The sequence below is a fragment of the Stegostoma tigrinum genome, chromosome 4 (genome assembly GCF_030684315.1).
Source record: "Stegostoma tigrinum isolate sSteTig4 chromosome 4, sSteTig4.hap1, whole genome shotgun sequence".
NCBI classification, from domain to species: Eukaryota; Metazoa; Chordata; class Chondrichthyes; order Orectolobiformes; family Stegostomatidae; genus Stegostoma; species Stegostoma tigrinum.
In genome coordinates this window covers 28715795-28730004 of record NC_081357.1, presented here as the reverse complement: position 1 = coordinate 28730004, position 14210 = coordinate 28715795, and the positions used below count along the sequence as shown (strand labels likewise).

General features: G+C 40.2%; 1 protein-coding gene across 4 annotated transcripts in view; it reads left to right on the top strand.

Annotated features, from left to right (window-relative positions):
* The window catches only part of crybg1a (crystallin beta-gamma domain containing 1a), a 237341-nt gene that overhangs the window by 146330 nt on the left and 76801 nt on the right, over positions 1-14210 (top strand). For all 4 annotated transcript variants that reach the window (XM_048530499.2, XM_048530501.2, XM_048530500.2 and 1 more), the window contains 2 exons: positions 1352-3528; positions 10794-14034. In XM_048530499.2, the coding sequence (XP_048386456.2) occupies positions 1352-3528; positions 10794-14034 (5418 nt within the window). The remainder of the gene's footprint in view (positions 1-1351; positions 3529-10793; positions 14035-14210) is intronic.

Here is a 14210-nt window from a genome sequence, read left to right as displayed (position 1 = left end):
CTGTCCATCCCACTGATTATTTGCAGAACCTTTTTGGTGTATTCATCTTGTTCAGTTTTGGAGCCTACAATCTTTTGTAGAAATTAATAGTGCCAACTGCCTGTTAATCTGGCCACCGCCTCCCACTAATATCACATTCCTGCTTTGTTTCCTTTGTGAGGGTTTTCTCTGTTCCCTTTTTGCTTACCGCTCCAAGTCTATCACGTTACCTAGCTGACTAGGCCTGTGACATCAGGTCACCTCTCGTCAGATCCCGGACTCTTGAACAAAGCTGAGTCACAAGGAGAGTATCAGCGCACACTTGGAGCAGCAGAGTTTACCTGAAGCTCCAGCCCAAGGAGAGCAGCGACACTCTCTTGGTGCTCGCGACCCAGGCACAGCAGCAGCGCCGATTTGGAGCTCGCGGCAGAGGCACAGCAGGAGCAGCGCTTACCTGGAGGTCGCGGCAGAGGGGCAGTAAGAGCGCTTACCTGGAGCTCGCGGCAGAGGGGCAGTGAGAGCGCTTACCTGGAGCTCGCGGCAGAGGGGCAGTAAGAGCGCTTACTTGGAGCTCGCGGCAGAGGGTCAGTGAGAGCGCTTACCTGGAGCTCGCGGCAGAGGGGCAGTAAGAGCGCTTACTTGGAGCTCGCGGCAGAGGGGCAGTGAGAGCGCTTACTTGGAGCTCGCGGCAGAGGGGCAGTAAGAGCGCTTACTTGGAGCTCGCGGCAGAGGGGCAGTAAGAGCGCTTACCTGGAGCTCGCGGCAGAGGGGCAGTAAGAGCGCTTACTTGGAGCTCGCGGCAGAGGGGCAGTAAGAGCGCTTACTTGGAGCTCGCGGCAGAGGGGCAGTAAGAGCGCTTACCTGGAGCTCGCGGCAGAGGGGCAGTAAGAGCGGTTACCTGGAGCTCGCGGCAGCGGGGCAGTAAGAGCGCTTACCTGGAGGTCGCGGCAGAGGGGCAGTACAGAGCTGTCACCTCTTGGGCACATCTACGCTGCCGTTCTTTTTGTTTTAATTTTCTGGCCCGTTTGTAAACATTGTGTTTTTGGAATGGATAGAAGTGAGTTTTATTTTTAAGCTTGTGTCAGTTTTATCGAGAAATTAAGAAGTTGTTGAGAAAGTTTATGCACAGAAAGCAATCGTTCAGAAACTAACCAATCCAGGTATTAATGGGAATACAGTAACGTATTTCCAGTGTGTATATACTCTCAAGGTGCTATCCTAACAGTCCAAATCATTAGTTTTGGATAAACCTGGTTTCCTGAAATGATGGCATAGATCTTATTTAAATGTTTTTCTAAACTTTACACTATATACAAAACTTGTCTTTCTGCAGGCTGCATATTCTCTAAAATCTCTTTTTTTAATGTTTTAGTTTCGTTTACCAGGCCTCCAAAAGGCAGAAGAGGGCAAAAAAAATCAAGTGCTGGACTATCTGGAAGGTTTGTTTGGCTCCTCAAGAAGAAAGAATTCAAAAAATGCATCCCCAGCATCTTTAAGCCAAAGCAATTCCCTGGAGGAAGCTCCTCCCTTGACAAGGGACTTAAGTCATACAAGGGAGACCACAATTGTAAGGGAAATTCCTGAACCAGCAACATCTTTGATTTCACAAGACGACAGGTGTGAAGGAGTGACAGAGACTAAAGCAGCTGTCCAAGGCCGAGCAGAGATATTGCCTGGCTACCCAGAAGAAAAGGACCTAATACCAGCTGTTGGTAATCCAGACAAGTCATCAGTGAGTTTACCGCAAAAGATTGGGTCAGCAAATAAAAATATCGTAATAGCTGATGTCAACCAGCAGAGCACCAACAGTGAAACTGAGAAACAAGCTGGACCTGAGTGTGCTAGAGAACAATTAGCTCCAACATCTGTTGGTAGAAAGCCAGAGAAAGAATTTGGAGGCAATGTGTCAGATGTCTGTGGAAACACTTTGGTGAATAAAGAGGATACTTCATTACCCAAAGTCTGTGCAGATGCACATTTGTTCTCAGATGACAGAGGTGTTAAGGAATGTGGGATTGGTGAACTTGATACCCACTCTATTAATGAAAACAAATCCCAGGTTACAAGGCGAGTAAAAGACACTGAATTTGTAAATAATGACAGACTAGTTGAATGTCAATATGACTGTGAAACCATTGCTAACTGTGTAGATATTCCAGCCATAAAAGAATGTGTTTTACCAATTTCTGAGACTCTAAGGGTTGAGCAGGTAGCTGACATTATTGAAATCAACGTGCATCCTCCCAAAATCCAAGAAAATGCAAATGTAACCTTGTCAGAAACATCTATTTCATTACCCATTAACAATATTAATGTGAAACTGAATGTTTTAGAAAAAACTTTGAAAAATGTTGAAACTGTTCAGTTGAACCATTCTGTGGCTCAAGGATTTAAAAATGAAACTGAAAACTGCAATATTCCACAAGAAGTATTGTGTGATTCTACTTTGAAAAAACAACAGAATTCATCCAAGGAAGACACATACACTCAAGATACTAAAAATAGCCAGGTGGCAGAGGCAGGAATTCTTCCTCAGATTTGTGAAGGTGCAGAAGCCTTACATGACATTGAACAATTAAGAACAAGTAACCTCTCAGTTGAAAATCAGAACAGTGTGGTGGAATCAGAAAAAAATACTGATAAAACAGTTTACTGCTCCCTCAATGGCACAATAAATTTGAACAACACAGCTGAAAAATCAACTGCTTTGTTGTCTGAGTCTATTGAAATGGATAAAAAATCTCCTACGGAAGCCAAACGAGGTAAAAGAAAGGGAAAGAAGAGGAGATCGCTGAAATCTGATCAGCAGTCTGATAGAGGTACGGGAAGTGCAGATACTAATACATTTGAAGAGGAAACTAAAGGAATTGATTCCAATAATCCCAACAAGCAGTCTTCTGAAGCTTCGGCTGAAACCACCTCCTTACCAAAGCAAAGTACTCCTTTGCTGCCTCATCAAACACTATCAAAATCTTTTCCAGCCAGTGAAGAATCTGCACAAGACTTAACAAAGCCAGCTACATCAAGGAAAAAGAATTCAAAACAGGTGCCTTGCAATCCAGCTTCAGGTAACCAAGTCAAGTCTCCAGTAAAAGCTTCTTTGGAAAAGGCCCTAGATACAGATAGTGGATTCTGTGGTTCTGAAAATGTCATATCGACAAGCAGCACTGCCTCACAATCTGGTCCAAAAGTTGAAAAACATATTGCTGCAGAAAATTTTGATACTAGCTTTGGTACTGTAGATAATAGAGGTGTTGCAGGTTCTGCAAGTAATGAGGATTTCATATTTTCTTTACAAAGCGCAAAAACAAATGAACTAGGGAAAAATTCGGTTGCTTTAAACTCTGCAGATCAAAATAAGGCAATTGCTTCAGTTAGCCAAATATGTAATCATCAAAACATGGAAAACTCGAGTTTGACTGAGCATGGACATAGCACTGACCTGAGAATACTGAAAACTCCAGAAATTAATGACTTGGAAGGAATGAATATCGACCGTAATACAATTACCTCACAACTATGTTCCACAGTCACTACAAAAATAAGACTGTAAGTACATGTTTTTTTCTTTAAACTCATTTGTTCTCAACATTCCAAAATCATCAAGTTAAGCTCCTGTTAAAACGTCCACATCCCAGGCCCAGATTCATACTTCTGCTTCCCAGCTTCTCACCTGGAGCGAATGCAGTGATGTACAATCTCTATTCAGACTGCAAGATTAGCTTCACACCTTAGTTCTATGACAATGTGACTCTGCTCTACCTAACCCACAGCTCAGTTCTCAGCTTTGTCTTCATCACCACCATGCCGAATTTTAGAAGTTGTTCCAAATTCTTGAGCTCTGTTTTGGTCAAAATTCTGCTGTTTTTCTTTGGGTATGTTGTGTAACTTCCCTTTCACCACTGTTCTTAGCAGCCTCTGATGGTTATCTCCTTTGCTTGTCTAGTAGTTTATGCAATCACCACAGCCCTTTGTTCATTTACATGTTAAAACACTTTTCTGGATGATGGAGCATTCAGCGATCTTACATCTAACTTGGAAAAACTTTCTCTAAACCACTCTGCCATGCTGCAATTCTACAATTTCCAAAAGCTCATTAGAGTCTGTGTCTTTCTCCATGTCTTTATTTAGTCTTATACTAATTCTTATATTCAGCTTTTACATAGAAACATAGAAGATAGGAACAGGAGGCAGCCATTTGGCCCTTCGAGCTTGCTCTGCCATTCATCACGATCATGGCTAATTGTCCAACTCAGTAGCCTAATCCAGCTTTCTCTCCATAACCTTTGAGCCCATTCACCCTAAGTGCTGTTTCTAGTCCCCTTTTGAATACATCCAATATTTTGGCATCAACTAGTTCCTGTGGTAATGAATTCCACAGGCTTACCACTCTTTGGGTGAAGAAATGTCTTCTCATCTCCGCCCTAAATTGCATACCCCAAACCCTCATACTGTGACCTCTGGTCTGGGCACACCCACCATTGGGAACATCCTCCCTGTGTCTACCCTATCCAGTCCAGTTAGAATTTTATAAGCCTCTGAGATTCCCCCCTCATTCGTTTGTGCTCTAGTGAAAACAACCCCACCCTAGTCAATCTCTCCTCATAAGCCAGACTTGCCATCTCCAGAATAGGCCTGGTAAACCTTTGCTGCACTCCCTCGAGTGCAAGAGCATCCTTCCTCAGAAAAGGAGACCAAAATTTCACATAATATTCCAGGTGTAGCCTGACCAAGGCCCTGTACAACTACAATAACACATCCCTGCTCCTGTACTCAAAACCTCTTATAATGAAGACCAACATACCATTTGCCTGCTACATCTGCATGCTTACCTTCAGTGACCGGTGCACAAGGACACCCAGATCCTGCTTCACTCTCTCCTCTCCCAATTTACAGCAATTCAGGTAGTAATCTTCATTCTTGATTTTGCTTCTGAAGTGAATAACCTCACATTTATCCAAATTATACTGCATCTGTCATTGATTTTCCCACTCACCCAACCTGTTGAGGTCATGCTTAAGGATCTTTGCATCCTCATCACAGTTAATCCTCTCATCCAACTTGGTATCATCTGCCAACTTGGAGCTGTTATGTTTTGTTCCCCCATCCAAATCATTAATATATATTGTGAATAGCTGGGGTCCCAGCACCGATCTCTGTGGCACCCCATTAGTTGCTGGCTGTCAATTTGAAAAGGACCCATTAATTCCTACTCTTCATTTTCTCTGTGCCAACCAGTTTCCTATCCATTTCAATACACTTCCCCAATCCCATGAGCTCTAATCTTGCACATTAATCTCTTTTGTGGGACTTTGTCAAATGCTTTCTGAAAGTCCAAACGTTGTCTGGGTTTTTGCATGTTTCTACACCGTGTCTCTTTCTGTGCCATTATCAAAATAGTAATGTTGCCATGTTCTCTTGCTTTGTAAACCTACATATCCCCATTTCCAATACTTGATTTTGAATTTGTCCTTCAAAGAACAGAAACACTGAACTTTTAAGAAATTGCGTACTTTCTGAAAATGTAGCCAGACTGAGTTGTTGATGCAAAGATGTTGTGATGTTTGAAATAGTTACCTATTGACTGACACCAAATTTTAGATAGGCTACAGTTTCAACTAAACGTTAAGAGGTCCAAATCCATAATCCCTTGTATCAAAATTCAAATTGTGTACTGATTCCAGTGCCCTTTTTGCCACTATCTCAAGGTGACTCACAACATGTGTTCACAACATCTCTTCACTACTTCACAGGATGGAAACGTCAATTACTAGGGGACCTAGGTTGAAGGTAGAATGGGCATTCATTTAAAGAAGTGAGAGGCAGGTATTTTACATAGAAGCTAGTAAATGCCTGTAATGCGCTGCCAGAAGAGGTGGTATTTGCAGATACAATAGCAAAGTTTAAGAAATGCCTTGACAAATATATGAATAGGCAGGGAATAGAGGGGCACAGACAGTGCAGAGGCAAAAGGATTTTAGTTCAGAAAGGCATCATGTGTGTCAGCGCAGTCTTGTTGGGATGAAGGGCCTGTTTCTGTGCTGTACTGTTCTTTGTTTTATCATGTGGCATGGAGTGACAACCTACCTGATTTGTTGTCAAAGTCCAAACTCATGTTTCCAATATCAGTATGAGTTAATTTGACTTATCCACGTTAATATTTATAACAGACCAGCAGGTAAATATATGAACTTTACTGGGAGGCAACCTTTTTTTTTCTTACCCATGAAGGAGTTAAATCTGTTTGTCAGTGGTTATTTGACACCTTGGTGAATAATTAACATCAGATATCAGTCATCTTCAGCTGAGGCAGGTTCAGAATATGTGGTAAGTTGCTTCGTGATGTTGTGGTTATTCTCCTTACATAGACCACAGGAGGACTCAGATATGCAGGTTAACTTTGTATTTATTGAAACAACTGCAGTATCACACTGACTAAAGAGGATTCTGTCTGATTCTGTGCCCTTTCTCTGTTCCACATCTACCCAATCTCTTCTTGCTCATTGTGCCACAACAACCACCTTGTCAAGTTATATTTGAGACCCATTCTTCAGTGCATTTTCACTGTGCATTCCCTCATGTTAGTTGCTTCAGATGTAACAAATTACTCCAGCATGTTTACGTCTTTATCTTAAGATCATGCCGTACATTATTGATTTTCATGTGCATAGGCTTTTATTCCCACTTTCACATCACAAATATGTCACCTCCCATTGTCTTAACTCATTAAGACTGCTTGCATCTCTGTAGAGAGGTTTATCTCTTGTTTTTAGTGAACTCTCACAATCAATTTTAGCTTGCTTTTGCTGTACACCACTTTTATGTTGTTTAATCACTCATATGATGTTTACACAGCACAATTTTATTGTCAATTCTATGACAATCTAAGATTTAGCTAACAAATGGTCCACATTATCACATGCGATTGTCTTTTTTAGACAAGACTTCTATTTTTCTGTAGTTCCTGTGACAGTTAGCCCATTACAATTAAAGCGCAGATCTCAATCTAAACACCTTAAAATTCCTTCAGCAAAACATAGAAACATATTAAAACCAATGACATTATAAATAATTAGGTCATTACCAGGCTTCATTTGTATTTCCTTTGCATTTCATTTAATGACATTTAACTTCATTTTAGCTAACCCAACAGATTTTAAGTTAATGTCTACAGGTGATCTTTTTGAAAGGTAAAAAGTTGTGGGGAGGCATGGATTTCGGGCACACGCGTATCCTGTTCTCTTGATCCTGATGTTCTTTGTGGAGGTGATATTGTCCAGTTCAGTCCTCTTTAACAAGAGCTTCATGGGCATCTTCAAAATTACACTGGCAATGGTTAATTTCATCTATACTTTCCTTCTAGTTGGTATACTCCATTAACAATACCTAAAATGAATTATTCCTATTTCTATTTGTTGTTGTATCACATTTTTCCACCTCTATTGTTTATTGTAAGTGGGGTGTCCCATTCTATCTGATTCAGCAGCTCTGGGGAAACCCTATTGTCCAGTCTAAAAAGGTGTTATTGCACTGTCTTTGAAACAGAATCAACCATAGTTGTGTGGTTCCAAATATTACCAAATTCTGCTTCTTTACCTGTTCTTACAGAAAATACATATAATTTCCTCAGAGTAGTTTTCTCTACTATGCTCAAATTTTCCTTCTTTTACAATTATTCCAAAATCAGATATGACAACAACAGATATGAGAGTTTGTTTTATGTAGAGCAGAGCTGTTAGGTTTACAGTGTTTGACGGTAATCAATTAATTTCTTCAGAAACAATCTTTCCCATTTTTTTAAATGCAAAGTTATTTTATTGATTCCAAATTCAGAAACAATAGTATCTAAGCAACATTTTAATAGCACAAATGATTACGGTCAGTTCAGGGTACTCCTGCTCTCTCACAATTTGTCCATCAGTAAGTTCTTGAATCTGCAAGATATCAGGGTCTCTTGCTATGGCCTTGGTTGACTCTTGAGATCTGTTTAAAAACACAAATACAAAAATGGAAATCCACTGTTATCCTGGTTAGAAATCCAACGGGTTAATAATGTCCAATCACATTTGTAAATTTAGAAACCCAAATCCTAATCCTGAACAAGATTACACATCTCACCACCCAGAAGTTGTGTTGTCGGATTTAAAATTTATCAGCAGAAAGAGAAGGAGCGGAGTCACAGTCACCAAGTGACATCATGTTGTAATGTTACGTACTTTGTTTTCTGTTTTTTCTCTCATATTTCATGTTTATATTTTGTTTTCTTGTGGAAGCTATCACAAATGTAAACATGTTCAAATTGGTTGTGTGTCAAATTTTTGCTAATCTGTAGGTTTTGGGAATGTGTCAAACATTTTTTCAAAACAAATTCTCTATTTTTTTTAAATGGACGTTCATGTAATTCTCAGAAAGTTTCACATTTTAAACGGGGCGGCATGGTGGCTCAGTGGTTAGCACTGCAGCCTCACAGCACCAGGCACCCGGGTTCGATTCCAGCATCAGGCGACTGTCTGTGTGGAGTTTGCACATTCTCCCTGTGTCTGCATGGGTTTCCTCCGGGTGCTCTAGTTTCCTCCCACAGTCCAAAGATGTGCAGGTTAGGTGGATTGGCCATGCTAAATAGCCCGTAGTGTTCAGGGGTGTGTGGATTATAGGGGGATGGGTCTGGGTGGGATGCTTCAAGGGGCGGTGTGGACTTGTTGGGCCGAAGGGCCTGTTTCCACACTGTAGGGAATCTAAAAAAAAATCTAAACCCTCCTGATCAAGCCAGTTTTGAATCTATGATGCTTGGGGACTACTGCTTGTTTTAATACTGCCTTCATTCGAATATAAGGGATGTTATCATTGTGACAATCATGGGACTGCTCTGTGAATACAGTGCAATTTTCACATGGGGGCCTCTTTAACCTCACTGGGTGAACGGGACTTTTACAGGCTCTTGATCACTTCCTTAACTGTGTCTAAGGGTCCTTTGTCCACCATTGGACAGGTGGAACAGTGGAACTTAACTGCATTTGAAGGTTACCTGCCTTGTCTTGTGAGATAGTAGTCACAGCTCCGGCTGTCTGTTCAAAGTTTTCTACTTCATATGTTTGACTTTAGTTTTAATTTGGGGAGAAATCCAGCTAAAAATCATTATCCAGTTTGTTTAGTTGCTGATTGGGCTTGCCAGCAGTCCTTTCCTTCAGTTACATTATGCCATGTGCAAGACATTACTTTCCTGTTTGGCAAATATTTATACCCTCCAACTTCTTTCACTAATTCTTACAGTGCCGTGTTTTCCATATCCTGCTGTAAAGCACACAAATGCGTACCACAGGCGAACTACTTCAGACCGTTTCTAACTGAATTGGTTCTTTCATAACATTTTTCAAAGTTTCCTACTTCACATGTTTGATTTTAACTAAATTAAGGGAGAAATACAAGGCCTGTCAAAGACTTGTAATTAGCATGGCGTATTTCTATAATTTCCAAAGCAGATTTCTTTACTAATTAGTAGATACTATGTTTTCCACTGAGCTATCTATCAGTTGCATTTTAAAATATCCCAATCCCATGGTAACATCAACCAAAAATTGCTGCTTCTCAACTTCAAAACCAATTTGTAGTGATTGAAACAAAGTTGGCCAGATGGATCTTATTGAGTGTTCCACATATCCCTGATTGGGGCTTTTAACATGGGCCGATCAGGGAGCCCTGGCTGACTGACTGTCGTGACTGGCACAGAGCCCATGTCCTGTGCTCTTGTAAATGAAGGATGACTTGTTGATGGGATGCTGGCCTCTGTGCAGTTATCCCACAATTAAACCTCAATTTTGGTGAGATCATTTCACTTCTCAGCTGCTAAGACATCTGTCCCCTGCACCACTTCATATTTCTGCAACATTTTTACTGATAAGTGGTCTGAACAAAGTTACAAATCTCACCACTCAGAGGTTGTGTGGCCAGATTTAAAATTTATCTTATCGCCTACCTTCATCTGCTATCAGCTTATACACTGGAACCCATCAGCATGGCTACCACCTCTACTCAATAACTCTTGACCTGTGTCCTCAGTCTAGGTATTTCTGATACTCAATCAGACAGTTGTTACATAGGTTTGCTGCACTAACTGTGAGGGTTAAATAAATTACTGACCCTTTTGCAGAGCCAACCTGAGGATGTGATATGACTCTCCTCTCTGACTACACCAAGTGCTGTGGTCTTCACGTGTTTCGATTTTAGGTTTTTCTAAAGACTTCAATTTGTTGTGATTGTTTTTGTACAGACTACAGGACTGAAGTATACAAATCTTAGATCTTACTGTTTATTAGAACCACATCAGTATTATACTAGCTAAACAGAGTTCTGTCTGACACTGAGTCCTGGCTCTGTTGCACTTCTCTGATCTCTCTTCCATGTACATTTGATACATACAGCAAATCATTGATTTTTATACATGTCCATTCTTTTATTTGAAAGGAAAACATTTACTTGCCATTTGAGCTTTCAGCCTTGTTTCTTGAGCTTCAGGCAAATCTGAGATGATTCTTCTCTTGGTGGTAACTGACTCACTTTAGGATGTTCCCATTATTGAAATCCAGTGGAGTATCTTAAACAAAATTAAATGAAATGCCAGTGGGAGAATTATTTGCTTTTTAAATACCAACAGAAAATGTATTACCTTTTAGCTTTCTTTCCCCTTTTAGTTCAAGGAAATTGATTCACTGCCTGATGATGAGTCCAACAAATCTTTGCAGGTTAATTTCTAGAGTTTGGGGCAAAATATTTATTTTTCTTTGTGCAACTTACACTCTATTTGTTCGCTTCCACAGTCCAGCAACTGGAAAGGAAGATAAATCTGGCAATTTGATCATAAACCAACAAGGAGCCTGCACTGAAACAAGAACTGAGGAGGAGGAAACCATTCGAATTACTCTTCTGAAAAAACAGAAAGCTACAAGTCACCACCAAGTCGACTTCTTTGCCACCAAGGACCTGCCTTTAGGCTCAACGGACAGCAAAAAGTATGTTGGTAGCCTGAAGATACAACTGAACAATAAATGTGACAAAGAAGCAGATGACAGTGCAACTAATATTGTCCAAAAGAAGCCACAGGCTTCCAAACATCCTGAAGCATCTGATGGTGTCCATGTAGAGATGGATGATAGTGACACAAAGCATATTTCTGCAGAAGACCACAGAAGCAAAGAATTGAAGATCGCAAGTGCCCCTATTGAAAAGAGACCGTTAGAAATGGTTTCCAATGCACAAACTGGTAGATCAGAAGAAAGTAGCTCACTTGGAGTGGTTTTTTCAGAATCATGTACAAATCCTGGTGTGAAAGATCAATCATTTTCTATTGATAGGCTTACTTCTGGAATGACTTCACAAGAAATTGATGCCCCCATTAAAGGTGCTGGAGAACACATGGGTCACTTAGCTGCAGCCGGCAGTGATATTTCCCGATCTGTACCATTGACTGGAGCTGAATTGCAAAGTAGAGAAATCAAAGTAAAGACATCATTACCATTAAGTGTACAGATTTATGAAAGCACAGAATCTGAAACTGAGAGTGTTGCCCCCACACAGAATATTAATGAGCAAAAGACTATGCAAGGTGAGGCACAAAATGAGCATGTCCAGCCTGTTCAGCAAAACCCACCCATTGTAGAAAAACATGACATGAAAGTTAAGGATGCAGCATTACCACAGAAAGTTCAAACATCCCCAACTCCAGTGCCTGATATCAAAGACATGAATGTGGTCGAAAAGTGTACAGAAGACGATGCAATAGTTGAAACTGCTCAACAAAGTCTACCAAAACCTCAACGTGGAGAGATAAATGATATAACTTCACTTGAGAGCACACAAATATCTGAAACTACAACTGATGTTGGGAAGGAAGTATCTGCAAAGAGTGATGGCAAAATGACACCTGAATCAGGGGCAAAAAAGGGTGAATTTGCACAGAATATTTCACCATTGCTGCAAAATAGAGATTCCAAAACACAGAATGCACTTCCTCAGCCTGAACAAACACTTAAAAACACTATGTCTGAAATAGAAAAGGGCTCAAGTATAAACATGACTAATGAGCAGGAAAGCTTCCATTTGATAGCAGTTGAAGGTGCCTTACCTGTGCACTTAAGTCCAACACAGACACAACCAAGAAACTCTGACAGAGGAGCCACAAAACCTTACATTGTAGAAGTGTCAAAAATAGAGGAGGACAAAACAGGCACAGATGATGCTGTTCAACCTTTGCAAAATAGCACAATAAACTCAACATGTAAGGGAAAAGAAATACATGACATACAAACTTTGTGTGTAGAAGCGTCTAAAATTGCAATGCATGAAATTAAGACAGACACCCCTTCAAATATTAGTAGTAACACCAAGGTGGGTTCAAATAACGCAAAAGGGGAGATTGAACTGTCTTTACAACAGAACACGCCTCTACTACAAAATAATGACACTATCACTTTTATTGCGCTATCACCAGACGCTGAAAATAATAACAAAGTGCCTGCAAACAGTTTTAATGAATTGAATACTTTGACCAGTGATGACCTCATCCTACCTGTACAAAAATGGATGGCTGAAAGGCAATGTACAGGATCCAAAGTAAAAGACTTAGAAGCTGGTTGTTTGGAGACATCTACTACAGCATCTGAAATGATGAAGGTTGCCACAGAAAATGGTACTAATGACACAGGCACTGGTTCCCCTGCAACAAGAGGAGTGTTTTCCCTACCTGTAGAGCAATACACATCTGCATTAGAAAATAGGAACTTTGATGTTAGAGAGGAAATCTTGACCCAGAGCCTAGAAACAGCCAAGAGCACTGGAGGCAAAATGAATAAGAATTCTTCTGCAAAAGAGCAAAGGCCTAGTTTAGAGTCTGCAATAAACAATTTTGGTCTACCTATCTTATCAAGCACGCCTAAAGTACAGCATAAAGAGATGGAACCAAGGAGAGCAGTATCACTTTCAAATGTAGAGGCATCTGCAGAAAACATGTCCAGACCTGAAGATGCCCAATCCGCAAATTACATTGCAAAACATTCTCAGCTAGGCGGAACAACAAATGAATTTTCTCTGTCTGCCCAGAATGTAGGAGAATTGCATCCCCAGGACATTATGGTCCAAACATTCGTAGTTGATGATATGTGGAACACACAAACAACCTCAGATTCTGAGGGGGGAAGAGGAATTAACTTTCCATTAAGTGACGTAAGTAGTTTAGACAGCTCTTCTGATATGGATAGCTTTACAGAAACAATTCGGAAATATGGCAATCCCATTCAACTGCCTCAGAAGAGGCAACGAGTTCCTAAAGTGCCTTCAGTGCCACCATTTGCCATGCCACCAATCCAAGAAGATCATACATCACCAAAGAAGGAGAAAACATTTGATCCAACATCATTCAAATTTGGTTTAATGAAAAATAAACATAAAACCGAGCCACCTTCCTCTCTCTTCAAAATGCACCAAGTTGAAACAAAATCCAAAGTAGTCAAACGTGTATCTGCAGAACAAAGCTTGCTTTTTAAATCTCTTGCAAATAAAAGCTCACATTTGGGTTTACCAAAACAGCAAAAGGCAGCAAATGATCTTGCTTCTGAATCAAGCAGTAAAAGATCACGTTTAGAGATTGATGAGGTAACTACACAGAATTGCAAACCATCCACTGAAGCTGTGATGGAACCTACTGATCTCACACTATTTCCAAAAAGTGATGTTGTTCAAGGATTTCAATTTGATTTGTCAAATTCAACTTTTCCTGAAACCCAGTTGCCAAGCTTTATGAAAAACTATTTGAAATCTAACACTTCTGAGGTAGAAAAGAAACCTGCTGAGTCAGAACAACAATCAGAAAATGGATTAACTATCCCTAACATAAAACACAATTTCTTGGAAAATAATACCGATTTTACAAACGTATGTGCAGTTGACAGTCCACTTGCATTTCAAGGATCAAGCACTATAGATGGCAATCAAAATGCCTCAAGCTTATTCAATACAGACCTGTTCACTCCAAAGTCAGTATTGTCTAATCTTCCAGAAGTTGGGGTAAGTTCATTTTGCTTGTTATTTGGCACTAGAATTTAAAAATTAGTTATTATGAAAGTATAACTTCATTGTTACGATCTACTCGTTTATCAATTGACAGTGGCTGTCTTTTTGTCTTTTGAATGATTTTTATGGTCAGATATAAAATAGCTTTTATCACTTGATAATCATGGTGC